The sequence below is a fragment of the Mastomys coucha genome, unplaced genomic scaffold (genome assembly GCF_008632895.1).
Source record: "Mastomys coucha isolate ucsf_1 unplaced genomic scaffold, UCSF_Mcou_1 pScaffold15, whole genome shotgun sequence".
In the NCBI taxonomy this organism is placed as follows: Eukaryota; Metazoa; Chordata; class Mammalia; order Rodentia; family Muridae; genus Mastomys; species Mastomys coucha.
In genome coordinates this window covers 67253924-67267978 of record NW_022196897.1, presented here as the reverse complement: position 1 = coordinate 67267978, position 14055 = coordinate 67253924, and the positions used below count along the sequence as shown (strand labels likewise).

At 38.1% G+C, this 14055-nt stretch overlaps 1 protein-coding gene across 2 annotated transcripts in view; it reads right to left on the bottom strand.

Moving 5' to 3' along the window:
* Dnajc10 (DnaJ heat shock protein family (Hsp40) member C10) overlaps positions 1-9481 on the bottom strand; it is a 41070-nt gene extending 31589 nt beyond the window's left edge. The window contains exons 1-6 of one of the 2 annotated variants that reach the window (XM_031370792.1): positions 9147-9481; positions 7373-7723; positions 5917-6079; positions 4118-4168; positions 662-744; positions 277-408 (exon numbers count right to left, since the gene is read on the bottom strand). In XM_031370792.1, coding sequence (XP_031226652.1) covers positions 277-408; positions 662-744; positions 4118-4168; positions 5917-6079; positions 7373-7576 — 633 coding nt within the window. In that variant the 5' untranslated portion in view covers positions 7577-7723; positions 9147-9481. Of the gene's footprint in view, positions 1-276; positions 409-661; positions 745-4117; positions 4169-5916; positions 6080-7372; positions 7724-8632; positions 9102-9146 lie in introns of those variants that run through there. The other variant, XM_031370793.1, reaches the window with a different exon arrangement.
* Positions 9482-14055: the final 4574 nt, after the last annotated feature.

The following is a 14055-nucleotide window of genomic DNA, read 5'->3' as shown; positions in this document are numbered from 1 at the left end:
AAAAAAAAAAAGAAATTGGGAAAAAGGAAGAGATTAGAGCTTTCTATCCCATGAGACAGGGCCTAAAATACATTATTAACCATAAAACATGGTATGTGCATTAAATATTCTACATGACAGGCCCCTAAAAAGTTTCATAAATACAAAAATGTTTATTATAAATTAGTTCCTAAAATAAGAAAAAGCAGAAACAGCCTAAAAGTTTACATACTGTTTTCTCTAGTATTTCGCTGGTTATAAAGTTTCATAAATCTTAAAGACAGAAATATCCCTTACCATTCCAGACCTAAAGATGAAGAGGCTGGGGTAACTGTTGACTCCTTTCATTCGGCAAAGCATCCGATCATCGCCACAGTTGACAGCTCCAATTCTAAGTAAGCCATCCACTTCTTTAGCAAATTCTCTCCACTATGACAGAAAAAGAAAGCAAGTGTTTCTCCAGTAGTGTTTCTTCTCTTGAACATACTTCACTTTATATAATCTTAGAGGAGAAAAGTTTTACTAAATAAAATATATGGAAAAAGTATTTGATAATGATTTCATAGTCAGTTACTAACACAAAATAATTTCCAACATTCTACAATAAGAAAAAAAAAGAAAGCACAAATAATGCATCAACTAGGAAAAAGGCTTTAATGGCTGGGCTATTCAACATACGTACAGTGGGGGCTAAATCATGGCAATGCGAACATCCCGGAGAGTAGAAGTTTACAAACCACAGTTCTCCAGAGTTGACAGCAGCATCTGAAAGCACATAAGCCACATGGCTTACTGAGGGTCACAGCACATTTCAATCATAAACCATTTTGCTAAGATTAGAATGAAAAAAAGAATCAGTCCTAAATAGTCCACACTGTCCTTATTTTCTGTGGTTTCCTTAGTGTAGTGTTTCTTCCCAAACGTCAAGTCCATTAACTTTTACCTCTCCTGCATCTATACTTGAATGAGTAGCAGCCTTGTAGGGTAATGACTGTCATGAAGCCACACAAGGCGTGGCCTAGGAGGTAAGAGCCAGGGCTTATGCCAGGCTGTGCATATAGGAGATAAAGAGGAGCACCAGAGCGGAGACTAAAGCTCTTCTACCACTGACAGCCAGGCTCAGGAAGGCCAGTGCCTCTCACAGATGCTCAACTTCATCTATGACGTACGATCTCACTGTAGAGCTCTGGTGGCCTGGAACTCGCTATGAAGACCAGGCTTGCCTTGAACTCACAGGGATCCTCCTGCCTCTGGCTCTGAGTACTGAGATCAATGGTGTGTGCTAGTGACCTGTATAACAGAGTACAGATTGCAGTGATTAAATTAAATCCTTTTTCTAAATAAGATCTTTACCTTTGAAAAGCATGTTGCTTAAGAATGCAAGGTAAAGAATTCTGCCATCTTAAAACATCAATCCATATTTTTCTTAGCATGGATATGAAGCACCATGTACTACCTAGCCAACAGCATAGAACTACAGTATGACTTGATGAAGACAAACTTTACGATTTTAAGCAAGGATCACTCTAATATTCTAGATAAGAATGTGAGGGCAAGTGCTTTAAGAGTCTTCACAACATTTAATACCCAAATCAGCTGTCAGTGATTTTTATAACTGTTAAGAAGTGTGTACTATGCTTATTTTGCTTAACCAACTGCTTAGTTGAAAACATTCAGAAGCATATTTCAATGGCTAGGCAGTTCTGTGGAGAAACACTTCATCTACACACCGCATGTGAGAGTGCATAACCTTAGGATTTTTCTCAGTCATTCTTTAGCAGACTTGAGGATGTGTTAAACTACCTAGATGATCTCAACAAATGTCATGCTGGCTTAGACCAGCAACTGGTATAATTTAGGGAATGTCTTCAACAGAGTTAATGAAAACCTCCCTAGAAAAGGAGATCCTTTTATGAATTATAAACACATGGGATGGAGTATCTAGTGTTGTGCATATCCCTGAGTCGGAAACACTTCTAATCTTGGCAATAAATATTTGCTCAGTTCTTACTGCCTACGGAGTAGTATGATTAAAAATACACTTTCATTTCATTTATTTACTTAGATTTGTTTAGAAACAAATATAGTTTTGCTGTGTTGTTTTATCTGGGCAGGAACTCCTTCTGCCTCAGCTTCCCATGTAGCTGGGCTAAACGTATTTTTAAAAGTGTAGTAAAACAGCACAATAAAATGCTTTTATATTAACTCAGTAACCGAAAATAGAACAAGAATATTTAAAAATGCAAATTTCTTTTAAACCACAAAGCCAAAATATCTATTAATATCTGTGCAATAGCTTCTACTAATACAGAAAATACAGCACTGTCTTAAGTTCCTCTTTCTTGAGCCATCTTCAAAAGGATGCCTGAACTGTAGCCTTATTTGGTGAGGTTTTCTACCTTTCAAATACAGCCTAGAACTTGATCACAAATGATGTACTGTTGTACTGTGACAAAGAAAAAGATAATATGCTTATGCTTAATGGAAAATAAGATTCCTCAAAAAGGAAAAGACCCTGAAAGCTTTGAAATTAGAGCTCACTAACTACACTGTCCCCTCTGAACCTAAGTTGGACATTTGGAGTTCCTTTCCTGGTAAAAGTGAACTGTGTAATTTAGACTAAATTTCTAGTACTATCAACTGGATACTGGACAAACTATAAAGACCTGTGTTGACAGCCTGAGGCAGGTGTAGTTAGGGAATCCAATGCCAACATACAGGATGGTAGAAATCAGAGCCAGTACTGGCCCCTGCTAGAAGAGATGCCTGAGGGGCAGGAAAGGCAGAGGTTTCAATGGATTAATCAGCTAGAAGGATAAAGAATTTAAGGGTACAGAGGAAGGGTTCTGCAAGTAGAGATGAACGGGGGCATGACCACAGCACATTTTGTTCTACCTGAATAGAGCTGATTTGAGAGAACTGGGGACTATCCCAGAAATCACTAAGAATACGCTCATCATTTAAAAATGATTCTATAGTTATTTATTGAAAGATTAAATAACTCAAACCAATAGAAAAATGGCAATAGAAACTCATAAAGAAGCCCAATGGTGACATCTACCCAAATACAAGTTGTCTCTATAACCCACACTTGTCGTCATCTCTCCACTTCTTGAACTAAAATCTCAGGACCATCTTATCACAAGCTCCTGATGTGAAGAACAGAGTTAGTAATAGTTAATTATCTCTAGGGTTTCATGGCTGAAGTTAAAATTATCATTTGAGATTCTAAGTGACCTAATTAGATGGCCTTTTTTGCAGTGACATCTGAAAAGGTATAAATTCATTTACAACATAAACCTTAGTAAAGTCTTATTTTTGATGGTCTCACAGAGCAGTCAGTTCCAGGTTTGGTTCAGTTCCTCTGATTCAATCTGCAATCTCCTGTTTCTTAACCACAAATGGTCCACAAAACACTTACATATGAGGTGAGTCAGACTAAGAACCACACAGGAAAAGCTACAGAGCTACATAACCACATACAGTGTGATACAGGTATTAGTTTTACCTGGCAATAAACTGAGTTTCTCTATTTCCTTTGTAGAAAAGACATGGAAATATTTATATACACAACTTACAATGGCTAAGAAGTACTAAAAGTTTCTAAAATTTTATTTTATGCACGTGATAGTTCTGCACAGCATCGAAATCCTTGAAACTATAATTAGTGATGGTTATGAGACACCATGTGAGTGCTAGGAATTGAATCCAGGTCTCTGAAGAGCCGAAGGCTCTTAACCCCTGAGCGAGCTCTCTAGCAGTAGTTCTTCCTAATGTCGCCACCTTTCATGCTATGATGACTCCCAACCATACAGTTATTTTGTTGTTATGTCACAACTGTAACTTCACTGCTATTGTGAATCATGTAAATATCTGATATGCAGACGGTTTTAGTTGACCCTGTAAAAAGGTCATTCATTCCCCAAACTGAGAATCACGGCTCTAGACCCATGCAGATGCTTTTATTTTGAAATACTGAACCATATGCTTCTCTGAAAAGTTTAATGGACCACGTACGCCATATTCTTTTTTAAAACCTAAGGAATTTCTAACTTCTGATTACATTTAGACCAGTAAGGTTTGGGTAAGAGATGTGATTTGTATGTACTTTCAAAAAGTCATATGCCTATAAACTTACCAAATTCTCTTCTTTCTAATGTTATGATTTCAGGATCATCATCATAAATACCTAATTTTAAAAGTGGATAAAAATCATAAAATTAAAACTTCATTAAAACAAATCACTACATAAAAGATTATTCATTCTTGCCTTAGCTATACAAAAATCAGATAGTTACACTGGATTTCAAACTTGAAAACTACACATCAAATTAAGAGAAAAGCCAACGGTAACTTTGACTACGGATGTCTTGTTTCAAGACTGAAGGTGCCTTGGCAAGCTTCTCCCTGGGGAGGTGACAGGTTCCTATCCTATCACCCATTGGAATTCGCAGAATAGGCTTCCAATTGCCTTCTCCAATCCCACGTGAACCCCCTGTTTGTTTTGTTACTTTTATAAATAACCACAAACTTATTAGAAGTTGCAAAAAATGGGCTGGCGAGCTGGCTCAGTGATCAAGAATACTGGCTGCTCTTCCAGAAGTCCTGAGTTCAATTCCCAGCAACCACATGGTGGCTCACAACCAAATACCTGTAATGGGGTCTGATGCTCTTTCTGATGTGTCTGAAAACACTGACAGTGTACTCATACACATAAAATAAATAAATATTAAAAAAAAAGTTACGAAAACAGCACAAATTCCTATGTACCCTTCATCTAACTTCTCTTAAACATGACATGCTATTTAATATGTGGTATCACTTTAAAATATGTTATATTGCTTAAAATCTTATGACTATAAAATCTACAGAAGCAGATATTTAGTAGTAAGTATAAGTTTTATTTACTACGGTTAAGCTCAATATGAGAAAATTCCTCATTACTACCTAAAATATCCAAGTAACATTAACAATGGGTATATAGTACAAATAGCACTTTTTTTTTTTTTTTTTTTTTACAGAGGACACTTGTAAATAAATTATTTTGGACTTTATAACGCATTATAGGACACAGTCTCTGTGGTGTTGTTTGGTTTTGTTTTTAAACACAAATACACAGTTCTGCCCTTATAGTCTTATAGAAGTCATAAATCATATATAACAAATGAGTAGACGTGTATTCCAATAAAATTTTATTTATTTAAGCAAGTAGCAAACCAGGTCTTGCTGGAGAAAGTCAATAGATAATATATTTAAATTTCAGTAATAAATTTAAACTATTTTCTTTATTCTAATTTAAAAGCATGTCAGGTCTTAGCCTGCACTCAAAGCTAACTAGTGACAACAGGAAACACTGGTTCTGTGACCAAACTCCTGATGTGACTTCTGTCTTTTCTTCCTCCTTCCCTTCTTTCCTTTGTGCCCCCTTCTCCTCCTGTTTTTCTTGCTTATTCTTATTTATGTAAAACCATGATCAATAAAGGTGCCATACGAGGATCGTGTTTTTACCAGATAAGCTGCCATTATACTTAAAAAAAAAGTTTAGCTTTTGTTGGAACATGCAATGCTCTTCAAAGTTTTGAAAAGCTTTAATAGTTAACTTCTAATGCAACATACAGCACAAAACACTGTTAAGTTAGAAGAAACCACACATAAGAATATTAAGTATAATCTCACCAATATACTCTCATGTATGTATAGTAATATCTGAATTCTAACTCATTTACCTTTCAACTCAGCTTGAGAGTAAATTAGGAAACACTAATCAAAGTAATATATATGAAATATATAAACTAAATAGCAGAACAAAACTAACTTTTCTTTCACTCATACTAAGAAAGACTCGAGGTCAGGAGACAGCCTGGTGGTGGAGAGCATGAAGTCCTAGTATGGGTTAGGGAGGGGCCAACTCAGACTGCAGGAGTAATACCACCTTACCAAAATCGTAGCGGTAGTAGCTCCAGCTCTCATACTGGCCTCCTTGATTATCTTCAAGTCCCTTTTCTCCATATTTGTCATATTTTTTCCGTAGATCTTCATCTTTGAGTACTTCATATGCTCTATTTATTTTTAAAAAATCACCATGTGCATTTGGGTTATTCTGTTAAAAATATTAGATGCAACAGTTACTTCAAATGCACAGTTTGAATCTTTTCAGAGACACAGCTTTAACTGATCCCAGAGATTCCTGAATACTAGATGTCAGCAGAAAAAGCAGGGCAATACAATAGGACATGCATCATCAAGATGAAATAAGGAAGTACTAATAAGGAAGCAGTTTCAAAACAGGGGAAAACCTTGACAGTTTGGCAACAGTTCCTCATGTCTATATAAAGTATCAAAATAAGATCAATGGGTAAAGACCAGTAATTCTCTTGTAAAAAATGCTAAAAGAAAAAAATGCAACTAAGAAAAAAAATTAAGGGACCCTTGAAGCCTTTATTCCAAACTGTGTCCCTTTTGTAACAATGGTAATTTTCCCAGTTGAAACTCAACATAAAGTGTATTTTTCAATGCATCAAGTTTATTAAATAAGAAATAATACCAAGATAACCATTAAAAACTGGACTGAAAAATGTTACTTTTTTACTGTTTCACAGAATTGGCTTCTGGAAATCACACTTGGAAATTCTAAAGACAGAAACTTGTAAAACAATAAGAACAAATATTTAAATATAATATAGATCTCTGGAAAAGATAATTAACTAAGAGTTTATAATATAATTATTATATAATTGAACAAAATAATTTCATTTATAAATTTCTACTTCAAAAATTATCTCCATCATGTTCTCTCATATGATAAGCTAAAAAAACATTTAAATAACATAACATTCAAAATAAATCTGTTTTTAAAGATTCTTGGGTACACAATCAAATAGTTACAACTGGAAATCCATTTGGAGCTCTCACGGTTTCATTTATAAGTTTGTAAGTCAAAAGTTGGGGCCGTGCATGGAAAACAAGAGTGAAAGTCAGAGCACGCTATGACTAGCTACTGCTGTCACATGTGCAGGACCCTGAGTTCTGAGGGCAGCTTTGTCTCTCGTTCTTCACACACTTGAGTATGAACATCGCTTCACAGACAGGGCTTGGGTTAGTGTCTCTACTTATGCTGGAAATCAGTTTACAGAGAAGAGGTAACTATGTATCTGATACCAACAAAAATCACTGTACTTTGCTTCTCCTGGTTTTACTTTAACAGATAAATTATTAGTTTCAGGTGGTGGGAATTCGTGCACACTGACTAAGGGCTCTACTTATGAATTATATCTACAGTTCCCAAATTATAATTTTTGACATTATGTTTAAGCATTTCAAATGCTTATTTAAACATAATTAAAATAGAGACATAGCAAAATAACCAGATATTTAAAAGAGAAATTTTACCTACCGGGTTTTTATCAGGATGTAACTTCAGTGCTAATTTCTTAAAGGCTTGTCTTATTTCCCTACTGCTTGCAGTTTTAGATACTCCAAGTAAACTGTAAAAATTCTGATCGGTGCCCACTACAATGACCACATAAAGTATCAGCAGACAGAGACTTATCCTCTTCAAGTCTCTGATAAAGTCATCTTTGTTTAACCAGACTCCCATTCTCTTTCTTATGCAAGTTCTGACTTATGTGAACATTAAGATACAATGCTGGGTCCAGTGGTTATAACAAACACATGTGAGAATCTCTGTCCACATTACTTCAAGGGTCAATCAAGCATCTCGGGAACACAGCTCAGAAATGTTAACCTAAAGAGAGCAAACCAGGCAGTTAAAACACTTTTCAAACTAAACATTTATAACGTGATTCGACATGTGACACAGTCAGCAACACAGTCTCCACTGAAGGTCACATCACTGTCAACATCTCTGAACACCTATCCTCTAGGGCCCTCTCTTGCCTCTATATTCAGGTAGGCATGTTTGTAAAATCACTCTAGATAGCAGGAAAAAGGTAATGAGCGGTAGCAGCTAGATAGCTTACAAGAAACACAAACACTCGAGGGAGGGAGGAAGGGAAGGAGGGAGGGAGGGAGAGAGAGAGAGAGCACAGAGACAGAGACATGGAGAGAGACAGGGACAGAGACAAATGCTCTGGTCAGTAAGACACTACCAGGATAAGAATCAGCAGTATTTTCCTTCTCTCCCAGCACGTTGCCCTTTTCTAATATCTCTTCCCTTCCAGCTCCTTCCACCTCTGGAAAGTTGTTCAATTTCCTTTTTTAAAATCTAATCTCATTTATAGAGAATGCCTTTGAGGGAAATAAAAAGAAGCCATAAAGCTTTTCCAAGAGGGTTATACTTTTTACATAACCGTTTAAGAACATTAGTATAAAAACAGGTAACTTAATAGCAGGCCACACAAGTTTTCTAAAGTGTTAGCACCAAGAGAAGTTATTTTATAATAATAACAAAAAGAATAGTTGCAAATCAATGCAATTTCACTGTAAAGCACCTGTCTGAAGTAACAAATAGGAAAACAAAGAACAGAACTAGGCATGCTAGAGGGTAAAACCCTAGCATTTAACCTTACAGCTAAACTTATATTCTTTAATATCGTAAAATGCTTTGCGAAAAAAAAGATCTAACTTCCCTAACATCCTCAGTTTCAGCTCTGTTCATTTAAGTCCGGATGTGTTTCTAAGTATTCTTCCTTACCTGGGAACAGGCCTCACCTCACTTCTAACTCCTCCTTTTCAACCCCCTCTCCCCAAATAGCCCTTTGTAAAATAGACTGATAGAAAAACAAATATCCAGACTGACAACCATCAGGAAGGAAAACAAATGAAGAAGAAATCTCAACGAAGACTTTGGGATAAGGTGTCCCTCGGCTTAGGGTGGGTTCTCAGGCAGCCTGGGAATAACTGAACAGCCCGGGGCCAGTGAGGCTGCAGGTAAACGCAATGTTAATGATGGATGCTGCCAACGCTCCAGAGGCGGGAGAGGCGAAAGACAGAAGGAACGAGGCAGGCTAGGGTGCGTCTGAGGTCACAGGTCGGACCTGGGAGAGAGAACCCGAGTAAGAAAGTGAGAGCAGAAGGGGGGCAGACAGAGGTGGGGTGTAGGGGGCGGTGAGAACCCGGCACAATGGGGGGCACCGAGGCGGTGGGATGGGTCTAGCGCCCTCCCTCCCTGATATCCCCGCAGTGCGTGGAGCCCGGCCCGCGCCCACCTCGGCGTCCTCAGCTAATGCCCCATCCTTAGGCCGCCGAGCTCGGGACCCGGCACGACCGGACGCCGACAGCGAACGCGCGCAGCAGCAATTCTGCCGCTCCCGTCGCGCCGGCGGGGCGGGGCCTGGCGCGGGGCATTGTGGGAAAGGCGTGGGAGAAGGCCAGACAGCGGCCGCGGAGTGGGACGGGTGGGACAGCTGAGGCTGACGTGGCCTTCTGTGCGGCTGCGGCGGTGGCTGCGGGGCCCGCTCCCAGCCAGAGATAGGGAGGAATCCCGCAGCGCGGGCCCACAGGCTTTTTTTGCGGCGTAGTCAACTGCGGGCGGAAGGAAGGGTGTGAGGCCCGCCTTTTCCGGTCCCGTTGCTAGGGCGACGGGAAAACCAGGGTGGAGAGATCCGGCTTGCGAGTCTTCTCCTGAGGTTTGGTTAAAGGGTGGGTACCTTTGAAAGGGCAGATTTGGCAGAAAGTGGAGAACTCGCCTGAATTGACCCCGTTTGCAAGGGACCGGACAGAATAATTAAAAAAAAAAAACTTTCTAGAAATAAAATTATTTACAACTTTTATGTATCAACAAACATGAAGCATTCTGCAGGATTTCTGAGCTTCTGAATCTGCCTTCTGATCATTTCTCCTTTACTCGATTTGATACAGAAACTGCATTATTATTATTATTTTTTTTTTTTGAGTCATGACACTTTGACCATTGAAGCAGACACATTTAAAGTCCCCGAAAGAGGAAACGATGGAAGCTGATGGTCGTAATTTGAAATAAGTAGAAATTGATAATGAGTCTTTGGGTAGTAAACCAGATGTCAGTTAATAATTTTATGGCTGTAGGACCTGTTGCTAAACCAACATATTGTAGGAAAGAAGCGGAAGTATAACGAACAAAGGCAGAAATAATCAGAAACAGCCTGAAGTAGCAGCTGTTAACCTGTACCAGGAACTGGCCGAATACACATGCAGTAACTCAGTCCTGCAAATAATCTCGGGAGATACTACTGCTGGTTATCATACACATTTCAAAATGGATTTAAAAAATGGGTAACTAAAAATTGAGGAAAATAAGATTAACACTTAAAGCAACCTACTTCATTATGCCACAGTGCTCCAAAACTGCTCAGAGAAAAATCTGAAAGCAAAACAGAGAACTGAAGAATCAAATGGAAGCTAATAGTAGGTTTTTGTTTCCGTAGTGAATACATTTCGACTTTATCTTTTAGATGATAAGGAAGCTTTCTTAAAGCTTTATTGTAAGGAACTGGAGTTGCATCTTTCATCATTTGCAACTCATGAAGGGAGGATACAAAGGAGACATGCTTAGGAAAGGGAGAGCAGCGAGAACACAGAGACACAGACAGCATGTTTCGAGTAATTCAGAACAGTATGTAAACCATTTTCTCTTCTCTGGGATATGTACTGGTGCGTAACATGAGCAAAGACTTAACTGCTCCCAAGAAATTGGATGATGGAGGGACACATTAGGCTGTTGGTTATTCAAATATATCTGTAATTAGGAAGGAAAAATACTTAGTGAAACAAAAAGAAACAGACTGCAGCAAGACCAAAAAGTAGAAATGACCACCCAACAGCTTGCAGCTCATTTTAAGAGGTTTTAAGGGCTCAGTGGCTGAGATTACTGGCTGCTCTTCCAGAAGACCGGAGTTCAATTCCCAACACCCACATGGCAGTCCACAACTATCTGTAACTGCAGTTCCAGAGGATCTGGCACTCTTGCACAGAGATGTAGGCAGAACACCAATGCACATAAAAATAAAGGAATCCTTAAAAATAAATTCAAAAAGTTCTCCCCTTTTCAATGGGAAGCTGAAGAAGAGTTTTAAGTGATGAAATGGTTTTATGTAAGGATGACTTTGCTTAATTTTAAAATGATCTCAAAGTTACAAAGTAATTAAATGTGGAGTACAAAAAAATTGTTTTTCTCAATAGTTTGGGAGTAAGTTGACTTCTCCCATGACCTCCCAAAACTAGTGTGCATTTTTTTTTTCACAGATGGGATGCTTTCTTTTGTAAGTGCAACCTTAAAAAAACGGGAAGTTACTGTCAACACATTATCTGTGTCTAGTCCACAAATGCCAGATTCTGTTTTTTCCAGTTATCAGTAAGACTTCCCAGTAGAAGGATCTAGTAAGGAGCTATTTTTTTTTTCTGTTTAGCACAATAGTGTTTTAGACTTCCTTAATGAGAAATGTTTATCCAGTTTTTCCTAAATTTCAAGGTCTTAAACTTATACAGAGAAGCCAGCTATGTTATGGATACCTTCCTTTAGATTCTTCATGATTCCATTTAGGTTGTATACATTTGACAAACATGTAACAAATGGCATTGTATTCTCACTATCTTATCGGATGGTCTCAAAATTTTATTTCTCCCACTATTGGTAGTGGTAGATAACTTGGTTATGAGGATTTCTGTGATTTTTTCCATGTAAATTACATTTTTCTTTTAATAAGATGTCCTTTGTGGGGAGCTACTTAGAGAAATAAATTCTTCTTGTTAAGCTTTCAATTTATTCATTATATACTATGAATTCATAGATTTCTGTTTTATCAAATTAATCAAACCTGTTATTCTCCTTTACTTAGAAATCTAACTAATTTTAGATCTGGCCAACTGAAACTCTTAAAAATTGTTTTATTTTGTGTGTGTGCCATCTTGCCAATCTTACCATTCTTTAAGCTTAGATGCTTTAGTACACAGTAGGGTTTTCTAGGGTCATTCAGACTCTTCCTGCTTTGATACTGACAGGAGCTATTTCTCTAAGAAGTCTTGGTTACCTTGAAGATAGTATTTGATTACAAGAGCTAAGGCTTGCTCCTTAGTGCTGTAGTATTCATTGCTTCTTAGTAGGCAGAGGCAGTGACCATATGTTCAGACACATGCATATTTATGGTTATGTTTACAAAACTATTAGAGACTTATGTTCATATACACAAATATTCATGTTTGTGTGCATAAAATTATTATGTTACACCAATACTTCCAAATTTCAATGTATTTCTATTTCTAGGTGATACAGAATGTATTCATTCTATATAACTTTTCCCTTTGCAAATCTGTAGCCTTTTTTGATGATGGTGAAAAGCGTGGTTTTCCTTATCCTTGAGATCTCTACTCATTGGCTTCTCCTTGTTACCCATTTCCCATTATTCATTTTGGTCCTCCCTTCTATAACCAGCTTGAAATCCCTACTACATTCTGATTGGCTCCCTTGTAGACAGATGCTCTACTCAATCCATTCAGGTCTAACCTGGGCTAGGTTACAATCTCACAATGACATGTTCTTCACAAGGGGGATACTTCATTTTACATTTTAGTTTCATTTGGGGGACAAAGTACCATTCAAGATTCAGTAATTTTCTTCTGCAGGCATTTTCTGTGTATACAGAAAGTACACAGTAGAAAGAAAGAAAGTGTATTTGACCACATTATCTTTTATTGTTGCACTAATCACAATATATTGCAAGAAAGTCTTTTTGTCTTGTCTACAGTACTGATTCTTTGAGATCAGAAATTTGGTTTTATTTCTTCCCTCAATGTCTCATTAGAAGAGAACTTGGCATCTATTCAACACATGCATTAGGGTGGAATGAAGAATCAATATTTGGTTTGTACAAAGAGGAAGAATAGAAAGTTCCTAAAGCTACTGTTTGCGGCTGGGTAAAGCACACATTCGCAAGGCAAAAATAAATGACAAATGAGCGATAGAAGCAGTATGGTCCATATGGTGAATTTTAGGGTGACATGCTTAGAGAATTAGAGAAATTAGAATATTTGTGGTTCTAATAAAAAGAGTTCCTTAAAGTATTTGAATGTTCAGACATTGGGTATGTTCTGGAGTCATTACCCCTATTCCTTCCACTCACAGGAAGACCTTGAGTGACTTATCAAAAATCACTCAAAGGAATGGAACTGGAGTGCAGTCTATATCGTCTGCATTCTTAGTGTGAAATGACAACTATAGCTAAAGTTTCATATACTTCATATGTCTCAGGTACTACCTAAAACATGCCACCTCTGTTAATACATTTAATTATCGCAACAGCCCTCTGAGGTAAGCACTGTTTTAGCAGTTCTTTGAAAAAAAAAATGAGTATATTTCTTGCTTTAAATTATTATGTGTATGCTTGTGTATCTGTGTTTGGACATGTGCAGGTGACCTCAGAGGACAGAGATATTGAGGCTCCCTGGAGCTGCCAGAGTTACAGGCAGTTGTGAATTACCCAACATTGGTTGTGATAATCCAACTCAGGCTGTCTGAGCAGTGAGAGTCTGAGCCGTCAGGCAGTATGCAGTGAGAGCTTTCTGGCTGAGCTGGCCCTCCAGGTACTGTTACCAATTCTACTTAGGAAACCAAAGCAGAGAGGCGGGTAAGCCTCTTGCACACATCACACAGTCAGTTGTGATAGACTTTGGATTCAACATAGGTAGTCTCTATCAGAAGTTCGCCAAGACAAATATCACAGTAATACAAGACAAAATCTGCAAGGCAAAAGAGTCTGGACAACATTTGGAGGTCTAAGGTCCCAAAGTCCTGACCCTGTGGAGCTGTGTAGAGCTCCCCACTCCAGAAACAAGCTTTGATATGTGCTATGTGTTGTGTCCAGGGAAATGTAGTAAAGGCTAAATGCCTGAGGTTTTATTGGAGCTAGACCTAAAAACCGTTCTCTCCTTAGTAGCTATCGATGCCCTGGCCTCCCAGAAGGAAAGTGGGTATTCAGCTCAAACCATATTGCCTAGTTCAGGCACCATGGGCCAGTATTATCATTTCAAAGAAAGTTTTATAACATGGGAGGAAACTATTGACCAACTAAATTTCTGGATGCCGGCCAAAGACTAACCCTTCAAGAGCAACTCCTAAGAGCAGCTGTCCTGCTTGCTGCCTGT